Source organism: Myotis yumanensis, unplaced genomic scaffold, assembly GCF_028538775.1.
Source record: "Myotis yumanensis isolate MYYU_CA2020_CCGP unplaced genomic scaffold, mMyoYum1.0.hap1 SCAF_3, whole genome shotgun sequence".
NCBI classification, from domain to species: Eukaryota; Metazoa; Chordata; class Mammalia; order Chiroptera; family Vespertilionidae; genus Myotis; species Myotis yumanensis.
Genome location: NW_027223754.1, coordinates 108,765,723 through 108,789,541, shown reverse-complemented (window position 1 = coordinate 108,789,541; position 23,819 = coordinate 108,765,723). Strand labels below are relative to the sequence as shown.

The following is a 23,819-nucleotide window of genomic DNA, read 5'->3' as shown; positions in this document are numbered from 1 at the left end:
TAATAAGCAAACAAAAAACATCATCAAAACACTCTTTTGGAAGACATGGGGAAAATAGCCCCAAGAAATAATGAGAAATAATGATACAAGTTTAAAATTCTGTTGTAAGAATTTCAGAAATTCTCTGCATTCTGTATGTGCGTATTCAACATATGGAAAACAGTACTGATTTAAAGGAAGAAAAGCATGCCTACCAAGATTGAGTTTCTTCTGTTAATGAGAAACCAGATTCAAAGGTAACTTGAGATTTACATAATGAATGCCTAATTATTTCCAGTAATAAGGATAAATATTAATTTCTAACTATTCAACTGTTGTAGAAATCCTCTGGATTTCCATATCTCAAATCAAATTTTATTTTTGAAATTTGATCTCAATAGATAGAAAAATTTATTTTATCTCAGTGAATTTTGAGCAAATATTTTTCTCAAAATATTGTCATTGACTAGTCATTATAAAAACTTTAATTCCCTTTCAAAATGAACTAGCAATCTTCATTTTTACAGTCTGCCTATTTAACTAATTGTCAGTGCTATTTTTAACAGATGCACAAACAAAAGAAAATAAAATTCCTTCCTCCACCCTAGCTAAAACTGATATTAAATATCTAAACTATTACTATAGAATTCTGAAGTCTATACAAGGCAGAAATATGTAAGTATACCAAAGAAGTTTGGGTACTAGGTGCCTTACAAAATAACAACTTACTAATAGTGCAAAGAAGAATATATTGAGCCCTAGCCGGTTTGGCTCAGTGGATAGAGTGATGGCCTGTGGACTGAAGGGTCCCGGGTTCGATTCCGGTCAAGGGCACATGCCCATGTTGTGGGCTCGATCCCCAATAGGGGGTGTGCAGGAAGCAGCCGATCAATGATTCTCTCATCATTAATGTTTATATCTCTCTCTCCCTTTCTCTTCCTTTCTGAAATCAATAAACATATATTTTTTAAAAAAAGAATATATTGAATGTATAGAAATAAACCCAGTATTACATCTCATTTTAGTTACTTAAGCTTAAAATATATATATTGTCTTTCTAAAAATAAAAGCACAAATAGTCATCACTAAATAAAAAGGAGGAAGGTTGCAATTATGATACCATAAGAAGTCTACTTAAACTGAGACTAAAAGTGTCTTACCATTTTCTCCATTTCCAGAAAGAGTAACTAGAATAAAAGAAAAAACAGCGAATAAATATACTTTAAACATTTTGTACATAAATTTTATCGCCAGTTGACTATTCATCTTAATATCATTTTCATAAAAATAAAGTTTAGTTATAAAACGTAAACACTAATGCAACTTTAGAATTGCACAAAAAGTCCTGAAAACGCTAAAATGCTAAAATTCAAATTATTTATCATTAACACTGCAATCACATTACACATTTTTTCCAGACCTTTGTTCATTTTAAGTGTATCCATATGTTTATAGTTTGAAGTATCTTTAGCTCTTTCCTTAATGCTACCTAAAGAATGAACAGGAATCTCCTCTATGGCACTCAGAGTTATTTAGTCTGTGATGTATCTCTATAGAGGTTTTTAAATAATTTATTTGGTATCATATTTGTATCTCTTTGCTTTTACAATGAAAATCTTAGTTCCTAATTAATTTACTTATTTGTTTTTTCCTAAAATATACATAAAATAGTTTAAAAACTGCATACTAGTTTAAGATTTCTTTGCAACTTTTAAATTTATTTGGCTTGGCTTTAAACTATATCCCACTAAGGAGTACTATGTTCAAAAGTCATTTGAAATAATTCTTTCCTGTGTGTAGTTATAGTATCAACTTTATATAAAATCAAGTTCATTTTTAAAAAGAAAAAATAATTTAAAAAATTAAGTTCATTTATTTCATGATTTCAAACTGAACTGTTTGCTTTTATTCCCCTCTTTTATTTTTTTCAATTTGAATAAAGTATCAGTGGTTTAAAAGTCAAAACTCTATAAAGAGGTACTCAGAAAGGCCTGGCTTTTATTCCTCATCCCAAGTAATCATTTTTATTAATGTCTATTTTATCCTTCTAATATTTATTTTAGCAAAATAAGCAAGTAAGTACATACAGGGTGAGGTAGAAGTAGGTTTACACAGTTGTTTATATGGAAAATAATACATTAATAAATAATAATACAAGTATAAGCTCTGTGTTTCCTATACTCACAATTGTAAACCTACTTTTATCCACCCTATATTTCCCATTTCTCCATTTATAAACCATTCCACACCTTTTTTTCCATAATTATACATGAGTACATGGACACAATCATAGCTTGTTTGTAAAGCACTGCACAGTACTCCATTGTATGGGAGTTCCAGTAATACGATTAGGCCTCTATTGATAGACATCTGGGTTGTCTCTAATCTTCTGCTGCTACAAATGATGTGGCAATAAATAATTTTATGCATGTGTCATTTATGGAAGTTTATTTTCAGTGTAGATTCCTAATAGTAGGATTACTGGACTAAAAGTAAATCTGTCCACTTATCCCCAAAATCCCTGTTTTAGGGGTTGTACCATTTTATACTCCTACCAGTGCTTTAGCAATGTCACCATCAGAAAGGTCCTAGGCTGGCCCTGGCTGGTATGTACAATGGTTAGAGCACTGGCCTGCCCACTGAAGGGTCTTTGGTTTGAATCCCAGTCAAGGGCACATACTTGGGTTGCAGGTTCAAGCCCTGCCCTGGTTGGGGCAAGTGCAGGAGGCAATCGATGTGTCTCTGTCACATTAATGTTTCTCTCTCCCTTTCTTCCTCCCTCCCTGCCTTCCTCTCTAAAACCCAATGGGGAAAAATATCCTCAGGTGAGGATTTTAAAGAGAGAGATGAGAGAGATGAGAGATGAGAGATGAGAGAGAGAGAGAGAGAGAGAGAGAGAGAGAGAGAACGAACGAGAGAGAGGAAAGGAAAGGAAAGGAAAGGAAAGGAAAGGAAAGGAAAGGAAAGGAAAGGAAGAAAGAAAGAGAGAAGAGCCCTGGCTGGGTAGTTCAGTTTGTTAGAGTGTTGTCCCAATATGTCAAGGCTGGGGGTTCGATTTCCAGTCAGGGCACAGACAAGAAATCAACCAATGAATACATAAATAACTGGAATAACAAACTGATGTTTCTTCTCTCTCTCTCAAATCAATACAAAACAAATAAATAAGAAGGAAGAGCACTAGAAATGGTAACTACATGGGTAAATACATAACATTTGTTTTCTTATTATTCAAATCTTTAAAAAAATAATAAGCTGTTTGCTTAAACAAAATGATAGCAATATAGTGTTAGTTTTACAACATAAAATGTATGACAACAATAGCATAAAGGCTTGGAGGGAAGAAATGAAGGAATGCTTTTATAAGGTAAAAGCATGTGAAATTGTATATCACTTGAAGATAGGTTATGATAAGTTAAAAGGTGTAAGCTATAAACCTTAAAGCAATCACTAAAATAACAGAGTTACAGCTAATAAGCCAACAAAGAAGAGAAAACCATAAGAATAATTCAGAAATTTTAAATCATTTAAAAGTTGATTAATTCAAAAGAAGGCAGAAGGAAGGATAGGACAGATTAAAAAATAACAAATGAGAAGGCTTAAATTTAACCATTTCAATAATCACATTAAATGTAAATAGTCAAAACACCTCAGTTAAAAAGGCAGAGATTGTACAGCATGGTGACTATAGTTAATGATACTGTATTGTATATTTGAAACTTGCTAAGAGAATAAATCTTAGAAGTTCTCATCACAAGGAAAAAAACTTGTAACTATTTCTGGTGATGAATGTTAACTACATTTACTGTGGTGATCATTTTTCAATATAGATACATATGAATAGTATGCTGTAGACCTGAAACTAATATGATGCTACATGTCAATTTTTTAAAAGGCAGAGATTTTCAGATTGGATTAAAAAAAAAAACAAGACCTGCCCTAGCCGGTTTGGATCACTGGTTAGAGCACTGGTCCATGGAGTGAAGGGTCGAGGGTTTGATTCCAGTCAAGGGCACGTACTTCAGTTGCTGGCTCAATTCCTGGCCATGTCTGGACATGTGTGGGAGGCAACCAATCGATGTGTCTCTCTCACATCAATGTCTCTCTCTCTCTCTCTCTCTCTCCCCCTTCCAGTCTTTCTAGATATCAATGTAAAAGATATTCTCAGATGAGGATTAACAAAACAAACAAAAAAAAAGACAAGACCTACTATATGCTGTTTACAAAAAATGCATTTTTTAAAATATATTTTTTATAGATTTCAGAAAGGAAGAGAGAAAGATAGAAACATCAATGATGAAAGAGAATCACTGATCGGCCACCTCCTGCACACCCCCAAGGGGGAGCCTGAAATCCAGGCATGTGCCCTGACAGAGAATTGAACCGTGACCTCCTGGTTCATAGGTCTATCGACGCTCAACCACTGGGCAACAACGGCCGGGCAAACAAATACATTTTAAATATACAAATATAAACAGGTTAAAGTAAAAGGAAGGAGAAAGACATACCATGCTAACACTAATTCAAAGAAAGATTAGTAGACATGTTAATATTTGCCAAAGTATATTTCAAAGTAAACAATATCACCAGGAGTAGGAAGGTCATATCACAATGATAAAAGGTCGATTCATCAAGAGGACACAACAATCCTAAATATATTTATAATTTTGTTAATCTTTACCCAAGGATATTTTTCTATTGATTTTTAGAGAGAATGGAAGGGAGCAGGAGAGAGAGAGAAAAACATTGATGTGAGGGAGACACATCCACTGGTTGCCTCCTGCATGTGCCCTGACCAGGGTTGGGGAACAAACCCATACCCAGGTATGTGCCCTTAACTGGGAACTGAATCCTTGACCCTTCGGTCCAAAGGCTGACACTCTAACCACTGAACCACATAGGCCAGGGCATCAGATGGCTATTATTGTGTTGGCTGTTGTCATTTTTTTTATTTGACAATCTAAGGGAAAAGAGGTCAGTGGCCCTGACTAAACAGGTACTGTATGATTTTTATTGATTTCAGAGAGGAAGGGGGAGAGGAAGAGGGGAGGGGGAGGGAGAGAGAGAGGGGGAGAGGGAGAGGAAGAGGGAGGGGGGAGAGGGAGAGAGGGAGAGGGAGAGGGGGAGGGGGGGAGAGAGAGAAATATCAATGATGAGAATCACTGATGGGCTGCCTCCTGCACACCCCCCACTGGGGACCAAGCCCACAACCAGGGCATGTGCCCTTGACCGGAATCCAACCTGGGACCCTTCAGTCCCCAGGCGGACGCTCTATCCACTGAGCCAAACCAGTTAGGGCCAGGTACTGTATGTTTTAAAAATTCTTGCAGCACACCAGTGTGCCTCGCCACATGGGTTGAAAATCGATGCCTTATAAAGGGTGTCCCAAAATTCATGCAAGAAGTAATTTTGATAGAAAACACAGGTTTATAATTAAAAATTGTAAATTTTTTATTAATTCATAAAGTATACAGTATAGGGTTATGTATGGAATAGCACATCAGGTTAATGGCCTCCATGGCTTTGCTGGCACATACGAAAAGCCGTGGTCTTCACTGTTCCTGCTCCTGGGCCATAATTGGTACTTGGTAATGCTATTCAAATTGAAGGGATTGAAATAAAAGGGCAACAGATATTAGAATCTGATTCAATAAACCAAGTAAAATTAGGCTTTTATTTTTTGTTGTTGTTAATGCTCACGCAAAATTCAAATCTTGCATGAATTTTGGGACACCCTTTACAAATGGATCATAAATAATTCTGAAATGTGCCCGAGTGTCCAGGTCTGGATAAACAAGTAGACTTGCCTTGCATAGTAATTTATTTTTATTGATTTTAGAGAGAGAGGAAGGGAAGAGAGGGAGAGAGAAAGAGAGAGAGGGGGGAACACAGATTTGTTGTTCCACTTATTTATGCATTCACTAGCTGACTTTTGTATGTGCCCTCCTGGAGAATGAACCCACAACTTTGGTGCATCAGGGATGCTCTAACCAACTGAGCTACCCGGCCAGGGCCTACTTTATGGAGATTATTATGAGCATTAAATAAATTAACACATGTAAAGATAATTATTATCATCCTTTCCCATATAGTTTGATAAAGAATACCAGAAGCTATGAAAATTTTATAAAAATTATGAAAACAGCACATTAAGACACTTCTCTCAATTTAAAGTTACATATTAATAAAAAAATATAAAAAAGTTATATATTAATGTATTTCAGTGGGAGGGTCTGTGCTTATTAAAACAAATATACATGAATAATTTAAAGAAAAGTGTGAATATGAGACTGACCGTTTTTATTTTTTTTATTTTTATTTTTTTATATGTTTTATTGATTTTCTACAGAGAGGAAAGGAGAGAGACAGAGAGTTAGAAACATCGATGAGAGAGAAACATCGATCAGCTGCCTCCTGCACATCTCCCACTGGGGATGTGCTCGCAACCCAGGCACATGCCCTTGACCGGAATCGAACCTGGGACCCTTCAGTCCGCAGGCCGACGCTCTATCCACTGAGCCAAACCGGTTTCGGCGAGACTGACCGTTTTTATGCTCAAGTCCAGCAGACCTCCCAAATTCTCCCTACTCTAACTCAGATAACTTATAAGTATTAAATACAGGCACTATGTAAGACCTTTCACCATCAGTATTTTAAAATACCCTTATGGCTCACTAAAAATTATATGTATAATAGAGAGATGTGGTACATTCTAATACCCACTCAACAATTGTGTGACCTAACCAAAGAACCTATTTGCTCAGTCTCATTTCTTACATCTGTGGTATATTGAAGGAAGAATGATGAAATGACCCCCTCCATCCCCATTAGTGCACACAGCACTTCTTAATTCATGTTCATTTTCCTTTCTTTATGTTTGATGTCATCTTTCGATAGATTAAATGTGCAATTTCAACATAAATGCACATTTTTAGTGTTCCGTCAGAGGCTTTACTTCAAAACCACTATGGGATTAAAATAGGGTGGAGGACAATCTTCTGACAGAATTAAATAAGACAGGTACAACTTTTGTAATGAATGCCCACTTCAGAGTAAATAAGATAAAGTATTACCATAAGCTGATGAGAACCCTATGATCACTATCACCTACTGGAAGTAGTCTCAAAAAAAAAAAAAAAAATACCTAACTCTAGCCAACCTTAATTGATTCGAAAATCATTGATAGTAAACATTTTGGTCTCCAAGAAGATGAGACTAAATAATATTCAGCAGATTATTATTTGGAAATGTATTCCACAACTAATTTATTCTGGTTCTATTTTCCTTGGAATTAAATATTCCAGAGTACAAAATAATTTTCTTAAAGGTGGATAGTTTCATTTAAAAACCTATCTTCAAGCCTTCTGAGGCAAAGCTTTCTCCTCCACGTGCAGAACTCGGTTTTTGCCAAGTACTTATTTGAGAGCTGTACAAACCCGCAGCCATAACTGCGGAAGTCCTGGTGGTGCCAACCTTCAAGCGGAGCGGGCGGCACAGCTTTCCATTCTCACAACTCGTTTCTATCTCATGTGGCTCTTTCTTTAAGTATATATAACAGCGGTCCTTTTTTGATAGCGTGGACTCTGCGTGGACGCGAAGGCGAGGGATAGCAAGGGGCTGCTCTGACAAACCCCGCAGACGGTGTGGCCCCAAGTTTCCCGAAGAGCGGACACTGCCGGCGGACAGACAGGCACAGGCGGTGTCAATCTGAGCGGTCGCACCACGCCTATCCCTTAGGACAGACCAACCGCGCAACAGCCAGAACAATGTTTGGATTGACAGCCAATTTCCTTCCATCTTAAGCACAACCTAACCAAACCAGTGTCCTAAACCTCTGAGGTGTAACGGGATGTTCCTTCCCTTTTCCAGGGACTCGGGTGAGAACTAACGAGGGAAACAGTTAAGGGCAATAAAAGGAGATCTCCACATCTGAGGAAACCTCCGTTAAAAACAGCAGCGAGGACGATCATCACCTCACTTACTCTTTGTCTAAAAGCAGTACTGTCTGCGAGTTCCTGACTCTGACGTGAAATAAAGAACTTCCCACGCGCCGGCAGCGCGGGAGGCTGGGAGCGGCCGCCCGTCGCGTCCGCGGCCGTCGCCCTCGGCAGAGCGACCCCACGGCCCCGCCCGCCGGCCCGACTCTTCGCTGCGAGCGTCACAGACGCAGAGCCGGCCACACACTTCCGCCCCGGCTCCTCCGGGAAGCCCTGCGGAGCGAGCGTCCACCCCACGGCGCCGCTGAGGGCCGCGTCCCGCCCGTCCGCCCGCCCGGTACTCACACACACACAGCTCCACCACGTACGCGTAGTAGGACCACGCCACCACGAAAGTGATGAACAGCACTGGCACCCAGCCTGCGCCGCGTAGGCAGCAGCGCCAGAACCGCCCCGGCGCCATTTTCGGGGCGGTGGCAGCACAGCGTCCGTGAGGGGCGCGACCCCGCCCCTGATGCCGGCGTCGCCTCACCCTGGGGCGGGTCCCGCAAAAGGGGCGGTGCTGGGGGCGGGGCCTCGGTGCGACTCCGCCCTGGGGGCGGGGCGGGCGGGGCGGGCGGGGCGGGGCAGGTTCTGGAAGGAAAGGAGGGGGAAGCTGCCTGGGGAAGTGCTGCGGCGGAAAACACTACCTTGTCGGAGAGCTGAGCTAGTGGATGTCCTTTGTGTCTACAAACGACTCTCCTGGAGCCCGTTGTCAAGTGGGGCAGACCGTGCCCGCCAGGTGCAGGGGAGGACGTCAGTTGTCGTCAGACTCCTCCGTGGAGGGCGATGTGCAGCTGTGATTAAGAACCGTGAACTTTGAAAACATCTGCGCTGCGTTTCAGGTCAACCCCTCCATTTTTTGAAGATGGACTTAGTAGATGCCCGTGATTTAAGATGGGAGCCCTATAGAAGCTCTCAGTTTGATTTGAAACACAAACTGAAGGCTGAGTTGTGAGATGGGGTGCAACAGCCTCTCTTCCTGACCCCCAAGGGACTACTGAAATTTTGAGAATTTATTTACAACTGGAGTATTCTGTTAAGCAGTGCTTGTAATCATAATAGAACATAAATGCAGCACTGTGAAGATAGCATAATACAAGTAATTCCAAACTGCATTTCCTGCTACTATCAAGTCAAATTTGGTTAGACTAAGATTTTAGTTAGCCGCTGCTCAGTACAACTGTAACTGAAGGCAGGTCTCAGCTGCCTGCCACAAGGAAAGCCAAACTCATGAGGCAGGTGCTGGTAAGAAAGAAAGTGGTTTATTCCAATGCCAGCAAACTCAGAAAGTGGGGGGGTTCGCACCCAAAGCCCATCTTAACATCTCACCGCCAGCGGGGAGTTTCATTAGCAGGGAGAGGGAAAGCAGAACAAAGAACCCAGGGAGGAGGGTATTTGAAAGGTCTCTATGTGTAAGACAGCATAGTCCATGCCAATGATTATCTTGAAATTGGTCAAGCATAGGTCTGGTTTATTTTTTTTTAACTTTAAAAAAAATGTTTCTGTTTCTTTTAGAGAGAGAAGAAGGGAGAGGGAGAGAAAGAGGGGAACACCAATCAGTTGCCTCATGAATGCACCCTGACTGGGGATGAAACCCGCAACCTGGGCATGTACCCTGACTGGGAATCAAACCATAAGATGATGCTCAACCAACTTATCCATACCAGTTAGGGCTTTCTTTTTTTAATCCTTACCTGAGGATTTTTTTTAAAAAAAATTGATTTTAGAGAGGGAGGAAAAGAGAGAGAGGAGGAGAAACATCAGTATGAGAGAAACACCAATCGGCCACCTCTCATATGCATCCTGACTGAGGATTGACCCCAAAACCTAGGTATGTGCCCTGACCAGGAATCCAATCGGCAACTTCTCAGTGCATGGGACTACACTCCAACCAACTGAGCCACCCAGCCAGGGCAGCGAAGGTCGGGTTTTTATGCTTGAGAATCAGCAATCCCCCTGGAGCCAGAATATCTAGTTGCTGGAATCAGCCTCCTTCCCCAGCAGTTCCTGGAACTCTTCCACAAATGTGCAGCTTATCCATCAGTTATATATTAGTTAACAATTCGTCTTCTATAAAAACACTTAAAAAAATAAAAACACTTTAACAGAAACAATATTAAAGGAATACAAGGGTGGGTTACAAGGTCTTCATAAAGCATACTTCTCCCTTTTTATCATGTGATATCCTATATAAATAAAAGCCTAATATGCAAATTGTCCCCTCAGGCAGTCGTTTCACCAGGAGACCGGGAATTCTATCATTCGCTATGACATGTGCTGACCACCAGGGGGTGGTGCGGAACATGGTGGGCATCAGTGACGTGCTGCGACCTCTCACCTGCTACCTGAGGGTGAGGGTGGGGGTGGGGGTGATGGGGACGGAGGTGCAGTGAGAATGTGGGGTGTACACTGAGCTTGCTCTCACTCCCCCTGCTACCTCCCCCGGGACTCCAGGGCTTGTGCACCAGGGAAGCCCCTGCACTCAGGTGCCAGGTGCCTGCAAGGGCCTCTTCCGGGTGAGCCAGGCCACAGCCACCGGGACAGCAGGGGTCAGTCAAGCTCCCTGTAAGTTCATGCAGGAGCCGGTCTGCGAGGCCAGCCAGGAGAGAGCGTGCTGCTCACCCACCGGCTTCTGTGCGGTGCTGCTGGGCTGCCCAGAGGCCCATGTTGCATCCAGCCACGCTCACCGCATCTCCGCTTGGGGACTCAGGCGCTGTGACTCAGGTGGAAGGGGGAGCGCGGGGCCCAGGGGTCCAGGTGCTGCTCAGGGTCCAGAGGTCAGCTTGGACCTGCCTTTCCATGCCAGATGCTCACACTTCAATTGCCAGCCAGGCCTAGAGACCACACCCGTGCATGAATTTCATGCACCGGGCCTCTAGTAAATTTATAAAAGCAAATAATATTTCTAATGCTGTAAATACTAAAGTGTGTGTAAAGTATTTTCTCCCAGATTTTATACCTTGAAAGTCATGTTGTCAAAGTTGACTGTAGCTTCAAGGCATTAAAGTGAATCAAATTCAGCTTGTTTTCAAGAGATCCTGCTTAAGAAGGTTAGGCTTTTAAATGAAATTTGGATTGTTGACACAGAAGACCATAACTTAAAGCCTTTCCCGTTCCTGCCATCTCTACAGCTCAGCACAAATTCCATGTCCTCTAGAGGTCTTTCTTTAAAAAAAAAAAAAAAAAAGTTTTTATTAGTTTCAGAGAGAGGAAGGGAGAGGGAGAGAGAGATAGAAACATCAGCGATGAGAAAGAATCATTGATTGATTGCCTGTTTCCTGCACACCTCTTACTGGGGATTGAGCCCACAACCCAGGCATGTGTTCTGACTGGGAATTAAACCTCGACTTCCTGGTTCATGGGTTGACACTCAACCACTGAGCATCACTGGCTGGGCTAGAAGTCTTACTTGATTACATCAGATGGCAATGACTTCTTTCTGTTATGCCATTTTGCTTGTGGCACGTCTATTATTTCCTAGGGCTGCCGTAACAAAGTGCCACAAACTATGGCTTATCACAACAAATTATTGTGATGGTGGCCTGAACTGGAATGTAGCAGTGGAGAAGGTGATATGGAAGCTATAGGACTTCAGGTCAACTTGGATGCACCCACTCTGCTCCAAAAATATAGCAGTAGTAAATGTAAATAAAAAAAATAGAAAACCAACAGACAGATTCAGGCTCAAACCTGCATCCTACCCAGCCCCCAACAAATGAAACAGAAAAAAATTGCATTGACCACCCAACTGGTGTTGCTCAGTGGTTGAGCTTCGACCTGTGAACTAAGAAGTGGATTCCAGGTCAGGGCACATGCCCTGGTTATAGGCTTGATCCCCAGGAGGGGGTGTGCAGCAGGTAGCCAATCACTGATTCTCTCTCATCATTGATGTTTCTACCTCTCTATCCCTCCCCCTTCCTCTCTCTCTAAAGTCAATAAAAACATATTTTTTAAAAATTGTATTGATCACCTCCTAGAATTGTGGCTTTTAACAGAAACTAGCAGACACACAGAAGTTCCCTGACCTGTCTTCTGGCCTAGTGACTAGATCTACGGTGTCCCCACTGTTACCACCAGCCAGAAACTTCAAAATGTCATTTTAAGTTATAGTTCTGAACTGAGAGCTGAGGTAAAATAAGGGCAACTAGAGGCATCTATGAAACCATTAAACAGGTTTTATGGAAACCATGTAGCAGTCAAGAAAATAAATCTTCTCTGGTCCAATGGAAGATAGGAAATGAAAGGGGAAAAGCAACAAAATAGGATTGGAAACAGAAAACACACAAGAGATGAGAATGTTACAACTAGATAGATTAGTAATTACAGTAAATACATATAAACAGAAGAACGCTATGTTTAATTTTCATATAAAGTGCATGGGGGGAAATTGGAAGCAACATGTTAGCAGCAGAGGTTGCTATTGTATTTTCCATAGTTCTGCAAAAGGGTGATACTTTTATAATCATTTTTAAGAAGAGGAAAATGTCTGGCAAACAGTAGCAAGTGTTAATATCATAATTAACAATGAGGAGAAAAGGAGACATATGTAATACTTTCCAAAATAAAGAATTATTAAAAACAAATATCACCATTAAAAGTGCAGAGACATGTCCTATTGGTGTGGCTTAGTGGTTGAGCGTCGACCCATGCACCAAGAAGTTGCTGGTTCGATTCCGGGTCAGGGCACATGCCCCATTAGGGGGCATGCAGGAAGCAGCAGATTGATGTTTTTATCTCTCTACTACCTCTCCCTTCCTCTCTCTCTAAAAAAAAATAATAAATAATAAATAAAACTTTTTTTTTTTTTTTTAAGTGCAGAGACAGGCTTTCTGTTGCAGTGGGGAGGAATCTTATCTCAGCCTTTTGAATATGCCAGAGTGTGGGTCAGGGGTTAGAGCGTTGGCCCACATACTGCCCACAACCTCCCCCCCACCACACACACACAAAATCCTGTTTTTTTATTTCTACTGACAATAAAAATAATCTTTAAGAACTTCAGAGGGTTTTGTCTTGCTTTAGGAACAAATGAGCCAGGGAAAGTTGCAAGTCTCCATTCTTTAATGATGGGCTCAGAGAAAAGAGGAGGGGGAGCAGGTATGGGGCAGGATGAAGAAAAGAGGGGGGTGGGGAGCTGCTTGGAGAAGCAGAGGCATCACCAAGGCTAAAGGCCTATGTGCCTCACTTCATTAACCTGTCCTAAGTCCTGTGCCTCCTTCCCTCCTGCCTGCTCTCCCCACACTGACAGTGCTCTTCCTCCCAGTCCAACAAATCCCTTTCTTCCTTAGTTACTCCTCTAGCAAACATTTACTGATTACCTGATTTGTGCCAGGCTCTGTTCTAAGCAGGGGCAACAGAGACAAAATCTTGATTAGGTTGCCACTTTTGTTCTTTTTGGTATTCTGTTCAATTCCATACCAAGGTCAGAGTGAGATTTTGGGAAATCAAATCTGCTTGACATGCTTGTTTGTCCACAGTGTCCCCTCCCCCTGGTATTTTGACCCCTCCTTCAGACGTGGGTCTTCTCTGCCTCAGGGGAGCCTTCCCTGAACCCTGTGTGTTCTGACTGGTAAGGAATTAGACCCAAATCTTACATGTCTGTCCTCTCCTCCACATGTTACTTGTAAAAGTAACATTCCCTATCGCTTAACAACACAAATGCTATATGCATGAGTAGAGATGGATTCCAGTTTGTGGTGGCTTTTTTTCCTTTTCTTTTAAAATCTTTTTATTTTGAAATAATTTTAAATTTGCAGAAGAGTTATTAAGATAGTGCAGAGATTTCCTATGTAGCTTTCACCCAACTTCCCCTAATGTCAACATCTTACATAACTATGGTATGTTGATCCAAACTAAGAAATTAACATTGGCCACATGATCCCACTCATTCATGGATAATAAAGACCATTATAAACTTATGAACAATAATAGATACAGAGGCAGAGCTGCCTCAAACTGATTGTCAAACTGCAGCGGGAAGGCCAGGGAGGGTTGGGGGGGCAGGAGGGAGGGGGGTAAGAGATCAACCGAAGAACTTGTATGCATGCATTTAAGCATAACTAATGGACATAAGACACTGGGGGGTAGGGGAGGCCAGGGGATTGTTAAGGGCGGGGGAAAAAAAAAGGACACATATGTAATACCCTTTGTAATACTTTAAGCAATAAAACAATAAAAAAAATAAAAATTAAAAAAAAAAGAAATTAACATTGGTACAATACTTTCAACTGAAGTGCAGACTGATATTTACTGGTTTTACCAGTAATGTCCTTTTCTGACCCAGGATATCACATGGCATTTACTTGTTACATCTTCTTAGTCTTCTCTAATCTCTGGCTGTTTTTCAGTCTTTCCTTGCTTTGCATGGGAAAATACTTTATAAAAGTACTGGCCAAGTATTTTGTGGAATGTCCTTCAATTTGCATTTATCTGATGTTTTCCTATACGTAGACTGGGGTACAGATTTGGGAGAAGAAAACCACAGAGATGACCCCCTATCTTACGTCCTGCCAGGGTAGACATGATACAACACGCCTTCTTACTGGTGATGTGTTGGCCTTGATCAGTTGATTAAAGGGTTGTTGCCACTGTGAAGTCACATTTCCCCCTTTCCCTACATTAGTCATTAGAAAAACAGTTGGCAACCCATGGCTGGCATGGGTCAGGAGTTAGGGCGTTGGCCCGCATACTAAAGGGCTGAGGGTTCAATTCCCAGTCAAGGGCATGTACCTGGGTTGCAGTTTTGATCCCTGCCCTGGTTGAGGCGTGTGTGGAAGGCAACCAATCGATGTGTCTCTCTCAAATCAATGTCTCTCTCTCTTTCTCTCTCTCTCTCTCTCTCTCTCTCTCTCTCTCTCTCTTTCCCCTGTCCTCCCTTCCACTCAATCTCTACTAAAAAAATAATTATCCTCAAGTGAGGATTAAAACAAAAAGAAAGAAAAAGAAAACAGTCGTCAAATCCAGCCACACACAAAGGGAGAAGAGTTAAATTAAATTGGAGGGAAGATTGATAAGGAATTGTGGACATCTGTTTGAACCACTACAGTAATTAGTATTTGGGGGTAGGTACTCTGAGGCTATGCAAATATCCTGTCTCTATAAAGTTTCTCCCACTAATTTTAACGCCCATCAATGGCTGTGGCTACTGCAAGGCCTTTCTCTTTTCCTTTGCTGCATAGTTGACTAATGAACTATTTCTTGACTAATAAAATGCAGCCAAAAAGGGAGTTTAGATATTTACCTGTTGTGGTAGAGTGACAGAGATTCCTGACCCTGATTATAGCAGAGTTTCTGGTTTGGTTAGATTTGTGTTTGCACATCTGGAAGTCTGTCTCCCAGAAAGCTTCCTGGCCACTTGTCCATGGGTCAGTCCAGGCATGTGTTACTGATTGCATTTAGGCTACCAGAAAAGTCTGGGTGTGGCTGCTGCCGTGGAAACACTGATTGACTCCTGACCAGAGGTGAGCAGGTTTTTATTTATTTTTATTTATTTGTCTGTTTGTTTATTTTTGGAGGAGAGCAGATTTTTAGGAAATATCACACAACTGCTCTGTTGCTGTAATGTCTCCCTCTGATCACGTTGGACTGAGAACTACCAAGTTCCTGGCCAACAAAAGCAGAGTGGACATGCCATTCCAGACAGGAGAGGGGCAGATGTTAAACTTGGGTGTGTATGTGTGCTTTGGGGTGGGGAGGGGGGGAAGTTCAGTGTTTGGAACTGCCCTGTAGTCATGCAGCTTGTCTAAAATCCCTGCATAGAACACTCAGGTACCTCTCCTCCACATGATTATTTAATTAAAGATAGTCTCTTCCCCTCGACTATAGCTTTGCTGAACATTGTGAGCCCAGCACATTGGCAGGTACATAAAAGGCACTAAACCATATTAGTTGAATTAGACGAATGACAAGTAACCTGGAATTAGGAATGTCCCATGCTTTTGATATCATTGTAATGAACCTGGTTATAAATAACTGGAAAGGAGTAAAGGAACTGGACAGAAGGAAAATAGACACATGCCCAGTAAAGTCTGGGTGACCTAGGGAACATACTTGCTTGTAATTCACACCTGTGGGGAAAGGGATACCCCACTTCCACCAATAACACTTTCTCTACAGTTTTCTCAAACTTCCCATAACTTCAATCATAGAAGCAGTATTGTATAAGGTGGTTATATTTTCTAGTAGAGTTAGAATAGTGTTACAGTTTACTTATATTATGAAGTAAAAAACAGTTGTAAGCTAACCTAGGGATTGAACTGTATGTAGAACACTATTAGGGATAAATTGACCGGGCATAATTGAAAAAAGATACATGTGTTGTCCAGTGATATTTGAACTCAAATCTCAGCTTCATCACTTACCAGCTATGTAATATTGTGGAATTTATTGTCTAAGCTCCCATACACTCAGTGTCTTCTTCTGTGTAACATAGCATTTGTTGTGAGCATTAGCTGAAATTTTATATGCAAGGTTTGTATATATAGGCATATATGTATAAATGTGCATATATGTACTTATATGTATATGTGCACCTACCATATATACATGTGTGTGTGTATAATCTTGTAATGTATATCTATCTATCTATCTCTCTATATGTTTATTGTCTATCTATCATCTCTCCATCTATATTGTGTATCTACAATTCCTGGCATATGGTCATTATATTAGTCAGGGTCTACATTAAGTATTTACCAAAGAAAGTTTAATATAAGAAATTGGTTAAATAGGCATTAGAGTACTAAAAGAGCAAAGGGGACACTAAGGTAATGCAGATAAAGTACCTGCTGGAAGAGGTACACCCTGATGCCAGTGACACAAGGAGAGGTTGTGGGTATCAGAATCTAGAAGCTCAGAGGGAAGGTCCTGTCCTGCTCAGGGGCGGGTGTGTGTGTTTGTGTGTGTGTGTGCCTGCTGGCTGGTGCTGGTTTTGCAGGAAGACACAATGAGTTGGTTCTGGCAGTGCCAAAACATTAATAACAACAAAAGTGGAGACTGGTACCAACTGCTGGGGGTGAGGCTCTGGGGACATAAGACACATGCCCTCTGCTCCTCTGCCCTAGCAGAGCCTGACAGCAAAGGGGAAATGGGTAAGGTCATGTCCTGGTATCATAAAACAGATATGTATGGAAGGGAGTGGAACTGAGAGATAATAGCTTGGCAACCAGCAACATCATGGAACTTGATTTGATTTATTCATAATTTTAACAGCTGCCTAGCATTTCATTGTACAACCATAGCACAATATACTTATCCATTTCCATGGGACATTCAAGTTAGTTCCAAATTTTTATTATTTGAAATGATGCTGCAATGGACATTCCTTTAATTCTCTTTGTATTGTAGAATTTTGTAGTTGGGGAGAGCTTATATAACATTCTGCATACCATAAAGGAGTTATTAATTAATACTTTTTCCCCCAACATTGAATGTCTAAATATTATGTAAAATCCAATGTTATACATTTTATAGTAAAATATTTTCTCCTTTTGTTGTTGTTGTTAATCCTCACCCGAAGATATTTTCCCATTGATTTTTAGAGAGAGTGGAAGGGAGGGGGAGAGACAGGGAGAGAGAGGAACATTAGAGAGACACATGGATTGGTTCCCTCCCACATGTGTCCCTCACCAGGGCCAGGGATCAAGTCTAGAGCCTGCAACTGAGGTACATGCCCTGGAATAGAATTGAACCTGGGATCCTTCAGCAGATACTCTATCCACTGAGCCAAACCAGCTAGGGCTTTCCTCCTGTTTTATCCTCTTGGAGGGAAGACTGTCAGAGAAGGAAAACAAGCACCTAGCAGAGTGCACAGAATAAGACATCTAATCTAATAAAAGAGAAACATGCAAATTGACCGTAACTTCGCTATGCCCCAAGCCAGGCCCACCAGCCAATCAGAGCGACTATATGCAAATTAACCCAACCAAGATAGTGGCCCCCAGCCACAGAGCTGGAGCAAGCAGGAGGCTTGGTTGCCCCGGCAATGGAAGAAGTCAAGCTTCCCACCTGCCCTGGCCGGCTGTGGCCTCCACTAAAGGCAACAAAGTTTCAATTATAGAAGATAAATAAATCCCAGATACCTGCTTCCAGCCAGCCTCCACTGGGAGCTTGGGTGGCTGGGGGCCGTGGCCAGCCTGCAAACAGCCATCAGCCCCTCACCCAGGCTGGCCACACCTTCAAGGGGTGAGGGTCCCTGCTGGGGGGCTTGACCAGCCTGCAAACAGCCCTCAGCCCCTCACTCAGGCTGGCCAGGCACCCCAGCAGGGACCCCCACCCTAAAGGGGCTGTGGCCAGCCTGCAAACAGCCATCAGCCACTCACCCAGGCTGGCCAGGCACTCCAGCAGGGACCCCCCACCCTGAAGGGGGTGTGGGCAGTCTGAAAACGGCCCTCAGCCCCTCACCCAGGCTGGCCAGGCACCCCAGTGGGACCCCCACCCTGATCCGGGACACCCTTCAGGGCAAACCAGCCAGCTCCCACCCATGCACCAGGCATATAATAAAAGGGTAATATGCAAATTGACCCTAACAGCAGAACCACTGGGAATGACTGGTCACTATGACACACACTGACCACCAGGGGGCAGACACTCAATGCAGGAGCTGCCCCCTGGTGGTCAGTGCGCTCCCACAGGGGGAGCTCTGCTCAGCCACAACCCAGGCTGATGGCTGTCAGCACAGCATTGGTGGCGGGAGCCTCTCCTGCCTCCTCAGCAGCACTAAGGATGTCCAACTGCAGCTTAGGCCTGGTCCCCGCTGGCAAGTGGACATCCCCCGAGGGCTCCTGGGCTGCCAGAGGGATGTCTGACTGCCAGCTTATGCCTGATTCCCCGGGGAGCGTGCCTAAGCCAGTAGGTGGACTTCCCCCGAGGGGTCCCAGACTGTGAGAGGGCACAGGCTGGGCTGAGGGACCCCCCGAGTGCACAAATTTTTGTGCACCAGGCCTCTAGTCTATAATAATAAAAGGGTAATATGCTAATTAAACCGGACGTCTTCCGGATGTCATTCTGGATGTCCTCCCTGTCGAAGCTGGGGCCGGAGGGAAGCCAGCCTGGGTCCTGGGTGACTGCGGGTGGCCGGAGGAGGGAAGTAGCCCGGGTCCTGGGTGCCAGAGGGAAGCCAGTGCTGGCAGCTGGGGGAAGGAAGGCCCACTCTTGCATGAATTTTTGTGCATCAGGCCTCTAGTCTACACTAATAAAAGAGAAACATGGTAATTAGCTTATGACCGCTACCCTTCCCATTGGCTAATCAGCATATCCTTATGCAAATTAACTGTCAGCCAAGATGGCAGCCAGCAGCCATGCACTGAAGCGAGCAGGGAGGCTTGCTTGCTCCAGTGACGGCAGACTCCAACTTTCCCCGCCTGCCGCTGCCAGCCTCTCAGCTGCAACTCTAAGCAACTATGTACTATGTTGCAAATATAGAAGCTAAACAAAACCCCAGAAACCGGCTTTCATTCAGCCAGGCTTCAGCCAGCCGGACCGCAACATTGTATCGATGTTTTCAGCAGCCGAGGCCTCAGAGCTAAAGCTGGCCCAGAATAAAAACAAAAAAAGAAAAAAAGGAGCGGTTGGGAGCTTCAGTCACCCGCTTCCGGAAAACAGCCCTCAGCCCCTCACCCAGACTGGCCAGGCACCCCAGTGGGGACCCCCACCCTGATCCAGGACACCCTTCAGGGCAAACCAGCCAGCCCCTACCCATGCACCAGGCCTCTATCCTATATAGTAAAAGGGTAATATGCCTCCCAGCACTGGGATCAGCGGAGCAGCGAGGCTCCCGGCACCGGGAGCAGTGTGACAGGGGGCAGCGCCCAAACCCCCTGATCAGCCCTGCTCTGTGCCTGATAGGGGGGAGCTCTCCAATCCCCTGATTGCCCTGCGGCTCTGTGTGTGACAGGGGGGAGCTCCCCAGCCCCATGATCGCCCTGCAGCTCTGTGTGTGACAGGGGGCGGGGCCACAACCTCCCTATCCGCCCTGCTCTGTTCGTGATAGGGGAAGGCACCCCAACCCCCTGATCAGCCCTGCTCTGTGCCTGATAGGGGGGAGCTCCCCAATCCCCTGATTGCCCTGCGGCTCTGTGTTTGACAGGGTGCAGCGCACCAACCCCCTGATCGGCCCTGCTCTGTGTGTGACAGGGTGCGGCGCCCCAAACCCCCCCCCCCCCCCCACGGGCCCTGCTCTGTGTGTGACAGGGTAGAGCCATAACCTCTCCATCAGCCCTGCCCTGAGTGTGACAGTGGCGGCGCCCCAACCCCCTGATCGGCCCTACTCTGTGGGTGATAGAGGGTGGCGCCCCAACCCCCCTCCACAGGCCTTGCTCTGTGTGTGACAGGGTAGAGCCATAACCTCCCCATTGGCCCTGCCCTGAGTGTGACAGGGTGCAGCGTCCCAAACCCCTGATCCGCCCTGCTCTGTGTGTGACAGGGGGCGGTGCCCCAACTCCCCTATCGGCCCTACTCTGTGAGTGACAGGGGGGAGCTCCTCAACCCCGTGATGGGCCCTGCTCTGTGTGTGACAGGGGGGAGCTCCCCAACCCCCTGGTCAACCCTACTCTGTGAGTGACAGGGAGCAGCGTCCCAACCCCCTGATTGGCCCTGCTCTGTGAGTGACAGGGGGCAGCGCCCCAACCCCCTGATTGGCCCTGTTCTGTGCGTGACAGGGGGTGGCGCCGCAACCTCCCTATCGACCCTGCCTTGAGTGTGACAGGGGGCAGTGCCCCAAACCCCCAATCAGCCCTACCCTGAGCATGACTGAGGGTGGCATCGCAACCTCCCGATCTGCCCTGCTCTGTGCATGATGGGGCGGCGCCCCAACTCCCCAATCGGCCCTGCTCTGAGCCTGACCAGGGGCTGCACCTAGGGATTGGGCGTGCCCTCTGCCACCCGGGAGCAGGCCTAAGTCAGCAGGTCGTTATCTCCTGAGGGGTCCCAGACTGCGAGAGGGCACAGGCTGGGCTGGGGAACCCCGCCCCCCCAGTGCACAAATTTTTGTGCACCGGGCCTCTAGTTCTATATAATAAAAGGCTTATATGCAAATCAACCGAACTGGGGAACGAGGGGTTACTATGATGCACATCGACCACCAAGGGGCAGACACTCAATGCAGGAGCTGCCCCTGGTGGTCAGTGCACTTCCACAGGGGGAGGGCCTCTCAGCCAGAAGCCAGGCTCAGGGCTGGCGAGTGTAGCAGTGGTGGTGGGAGCCTCTTCCACCTCTGTGGCAGCGCTAAGAGTGTCTGACTGACGGCTTAGGCCCACTCCCCTTGGCTGTCAGTTGGACATCCCCCAAGGGCTCCTGGACCATGAGAGGGTGCAGGCCAGGCTGAGGGACCCCCCTCAAGTGCTTGAATTTTGTGCACAGGGCCTCTAGTGTTTTGATAAAGTTTGATAGTGAAGCTGCTTGAAGTAATAACCTACCCCAATTACAATGTGCTGCCTGGAGAGTGCAAAGACTCACTTCCTTTCTCCAAATGTAGCCAACCACAAATTGCACAGGTTAATAGTAAATGTGCTAACTCTCTGCGTTCACTTTCCTAAGACCTGATGAGTAGTTCAGGACGTCAGGCCAGTCTCCCACCTCAACAAGGAAGTCATTTTTGAAATGTTCTGCAATTTTCTTTATATTTGCTTTTTTTTTCTGTTGAAGATCATGGGTGGTGCTCAAGGAAGATAAAAGGTCTTAGAAAAGCAAGAGCGCCATCTTGTGGAGTATTGGTGCAGCATTTAATTTTTATTTTTTCCTTTTAATGATTTTATTATTAGTATGGTCACAAGTTTGATGACTTACAGTACATTGATAATGTAGCCAAATACAAATATTTTAAATAAGTAAATTACATGTGTGTCAAATTTTAAAATGTCAAGTTTTAGTACCCATGCATATCCTATGCATTTGCATTTGTACCCCCACATTGCACAGCTCAATCTGTCCTTATCCTCACTGGGTCAGTGTATGCCTCATCGAGGTCTGGGCAGGAGCTATTGTGCCTTTTTTTGCAGACCCAGATTTTCAAGAGCAACGGTGTTGAACTCAGGCATTCCATGGAGCATGGTGGCAACACCAGGTTTTGCTTTGGTCCAAGCTAAAAATGCAATTACCAACTATTGCTTCTGTGGGCCACCTGATCCCCCCCATGGCTTGGGCTAGCACAAAGGGTTTCTCAGTATCCCTGCATGAGGCCAGCAGGAAATCTCTGTACCCATAGTTTCCTCCTGGGAGAAAAGTCTCATAGTGAGGTGGGCAGTCTTCCAAAATGCTGTCGGTGATATAGCTGGAACCAAGATAGGATTCACAGTAACTTTTTTCATCAAAAGTATTAACAGTCCAACCAATGACCTGAATGCCTTTAGCTGACCATTTCTTTAAGTAGTTCGGGGATATAAAATCCTTTTGTATGAGGAAAGCTGAAATTCCACACAGGTACCACAAGATATTCTGCATGCTCCAGTTGAGGAAAATGTCTGAGACCACAAATGTGGACTGTTTCCAGATGTTATCATAGTGTGGTTTCCCATCTCCCAAATGGCTAAGGCTCCAAGGTCTGTGAGTTAAAGCTGTTACTACATTCCGATCTGTTTGTCTCATCTTAGAGATAACTTCTGGCAAGAAAGAGCAGACCATACTAGTATTGTATAGATGAGGAAATTCCATATATATTTTCTTTAGAGCATCAATAGCCTTATTTGCATGGCCCTTGACATCAAAGAAGATGGTGAGGTTTTGGTTTAGGGACTCTACAACTCCTCTCAGGGTAGAAATTTTTTCATTAGGGAAATCATTCCTTAATCTGTGATTTGCTGCAAGATTAAGCTTCCTAATTTGTTCAAATGTCAAATCACATATTGTGCCATCTGTTGTCCTTGTTATGCCCAGATTTCAAGATCCCCACATACCAACAGGAAGCCATGTTCGATGCAAAAGCAAAGGATCCTTTATTGAGCTAGCCAGCCTGATTCCGCTCCAGGCCAGCCCAGCGACCGGAAGCAGAGTGAAACCGCCTGGGAAAAACAGGGTTTTAATAGGGGGTGGAGTGAGGGGACTGTGGGCCCTGCCGATTGGCCAGGCGCAAGCCCGGTCTTGTTACACAGGATGTGGTCATCTCTATGGCACGCACGTCCCTTGATTGTCATCGGTTAGTTTAAAGAAATCCCAGGCGTGGCCAGCAGAGGCCTGGGCTTCCGGGAAGAAAGGGGGTCTGAGCACATGGCTCCTACCCCAACATGGAGGATACAGGGCAAGATGGAGGGCATAGCCCTCACCCTTTCAGTCCTATCTACTGTATTATCTTGCGTTAAGATGGGAATCCCATCAGAAGTAAACTCAATGTCCAGCTCCATGCCTGTTGCTCCATTCTTAGCTGCCTGCCGAATGGCCGCCAGTGTGTTCTTGGGGGCATCATGGCAGCTGATGCGGTGGGTGATGGCGGAAACCCAGTCATGGTCCTGAGCACCTGCAGGGCCTTGCGCCAGCAGAGGCTCCAAGCTGAAGAGGTGCAGCAGAGGTAGAGGATGCCGGTGAAGAGGCAGGCATTGTAGGGGCTGCGTGTCACCAGCAGGAACAGCAGCAGCAGGAAGAAGGGGCCCAGGAGGCCCCCCCTATGTCTCCCACAGCCACATGTTGGGCTCCCCTAGTTCTTTTATTTTAAATTAACTGTTGTGCTATTGAAATGGGATTTTTAGGGGAATATAGGCAGGTCTAGGGAATTTTTAGAATTTGGGTCCATGGAAAAAACACAGGGCTACAGATTGGGAGAAGGTACATTTCCATAACATAAGGGCATGGCAACAGTTATATTTACATAAGACAAGGGAACTGGGAGTAGCCAAAAGGTCTATATTTACAAAATAAAGAAGGAAGAAGAAAGCCCAGAAG

At 44.4% G+C, this 23,819-nt stretch overlaps 1 protein-coding gene and 1 pseudogene across 9 annotated transcripts in view; both read right to left on the bottom strand.

The window, feature by feature from the left end:
• The window catches only part of ZDHHC20 (zinc finger DHHC-type palmitoyltransferase 20), a 78,155-nt gene extending 69,748 nt beyond the window's left edge, over positions 1–8,407 (bottom strand). For all 9 annotated transcript variants that reach the window (XM_070409316.1, XM_070409317.1, XM_070409321.1 and 6 more), the window contains exons 1-2: positions 8,259–8,407; positions 1,140–1,166 (exon numbers count right to left, since the gene is read on the bottom strand). In XM_070409316.1, the coding sequence (XP_070265417.1) occupies positions 1,140–1,166; positions 8,259–8,376 (145 nt within the window). In that variant the 5' untranslated portion in view covers positions 8,377–8,407. The remainder of the gene's footprint in view (positions 1–1,139; positions 1,167–8,258) is intronic.
• A 13,322-nt stretch (positions 8,408–21,729) lies between these two features.
• Positions 21,730–23,563, bottom strand: LOC139005174 (glycerophosphodiester phosphodiesterase 1-like; annotated as a pseudogene).
• Between the last annotated feature and the right edge of the window lie 256 nt (positions 23,564–23,819).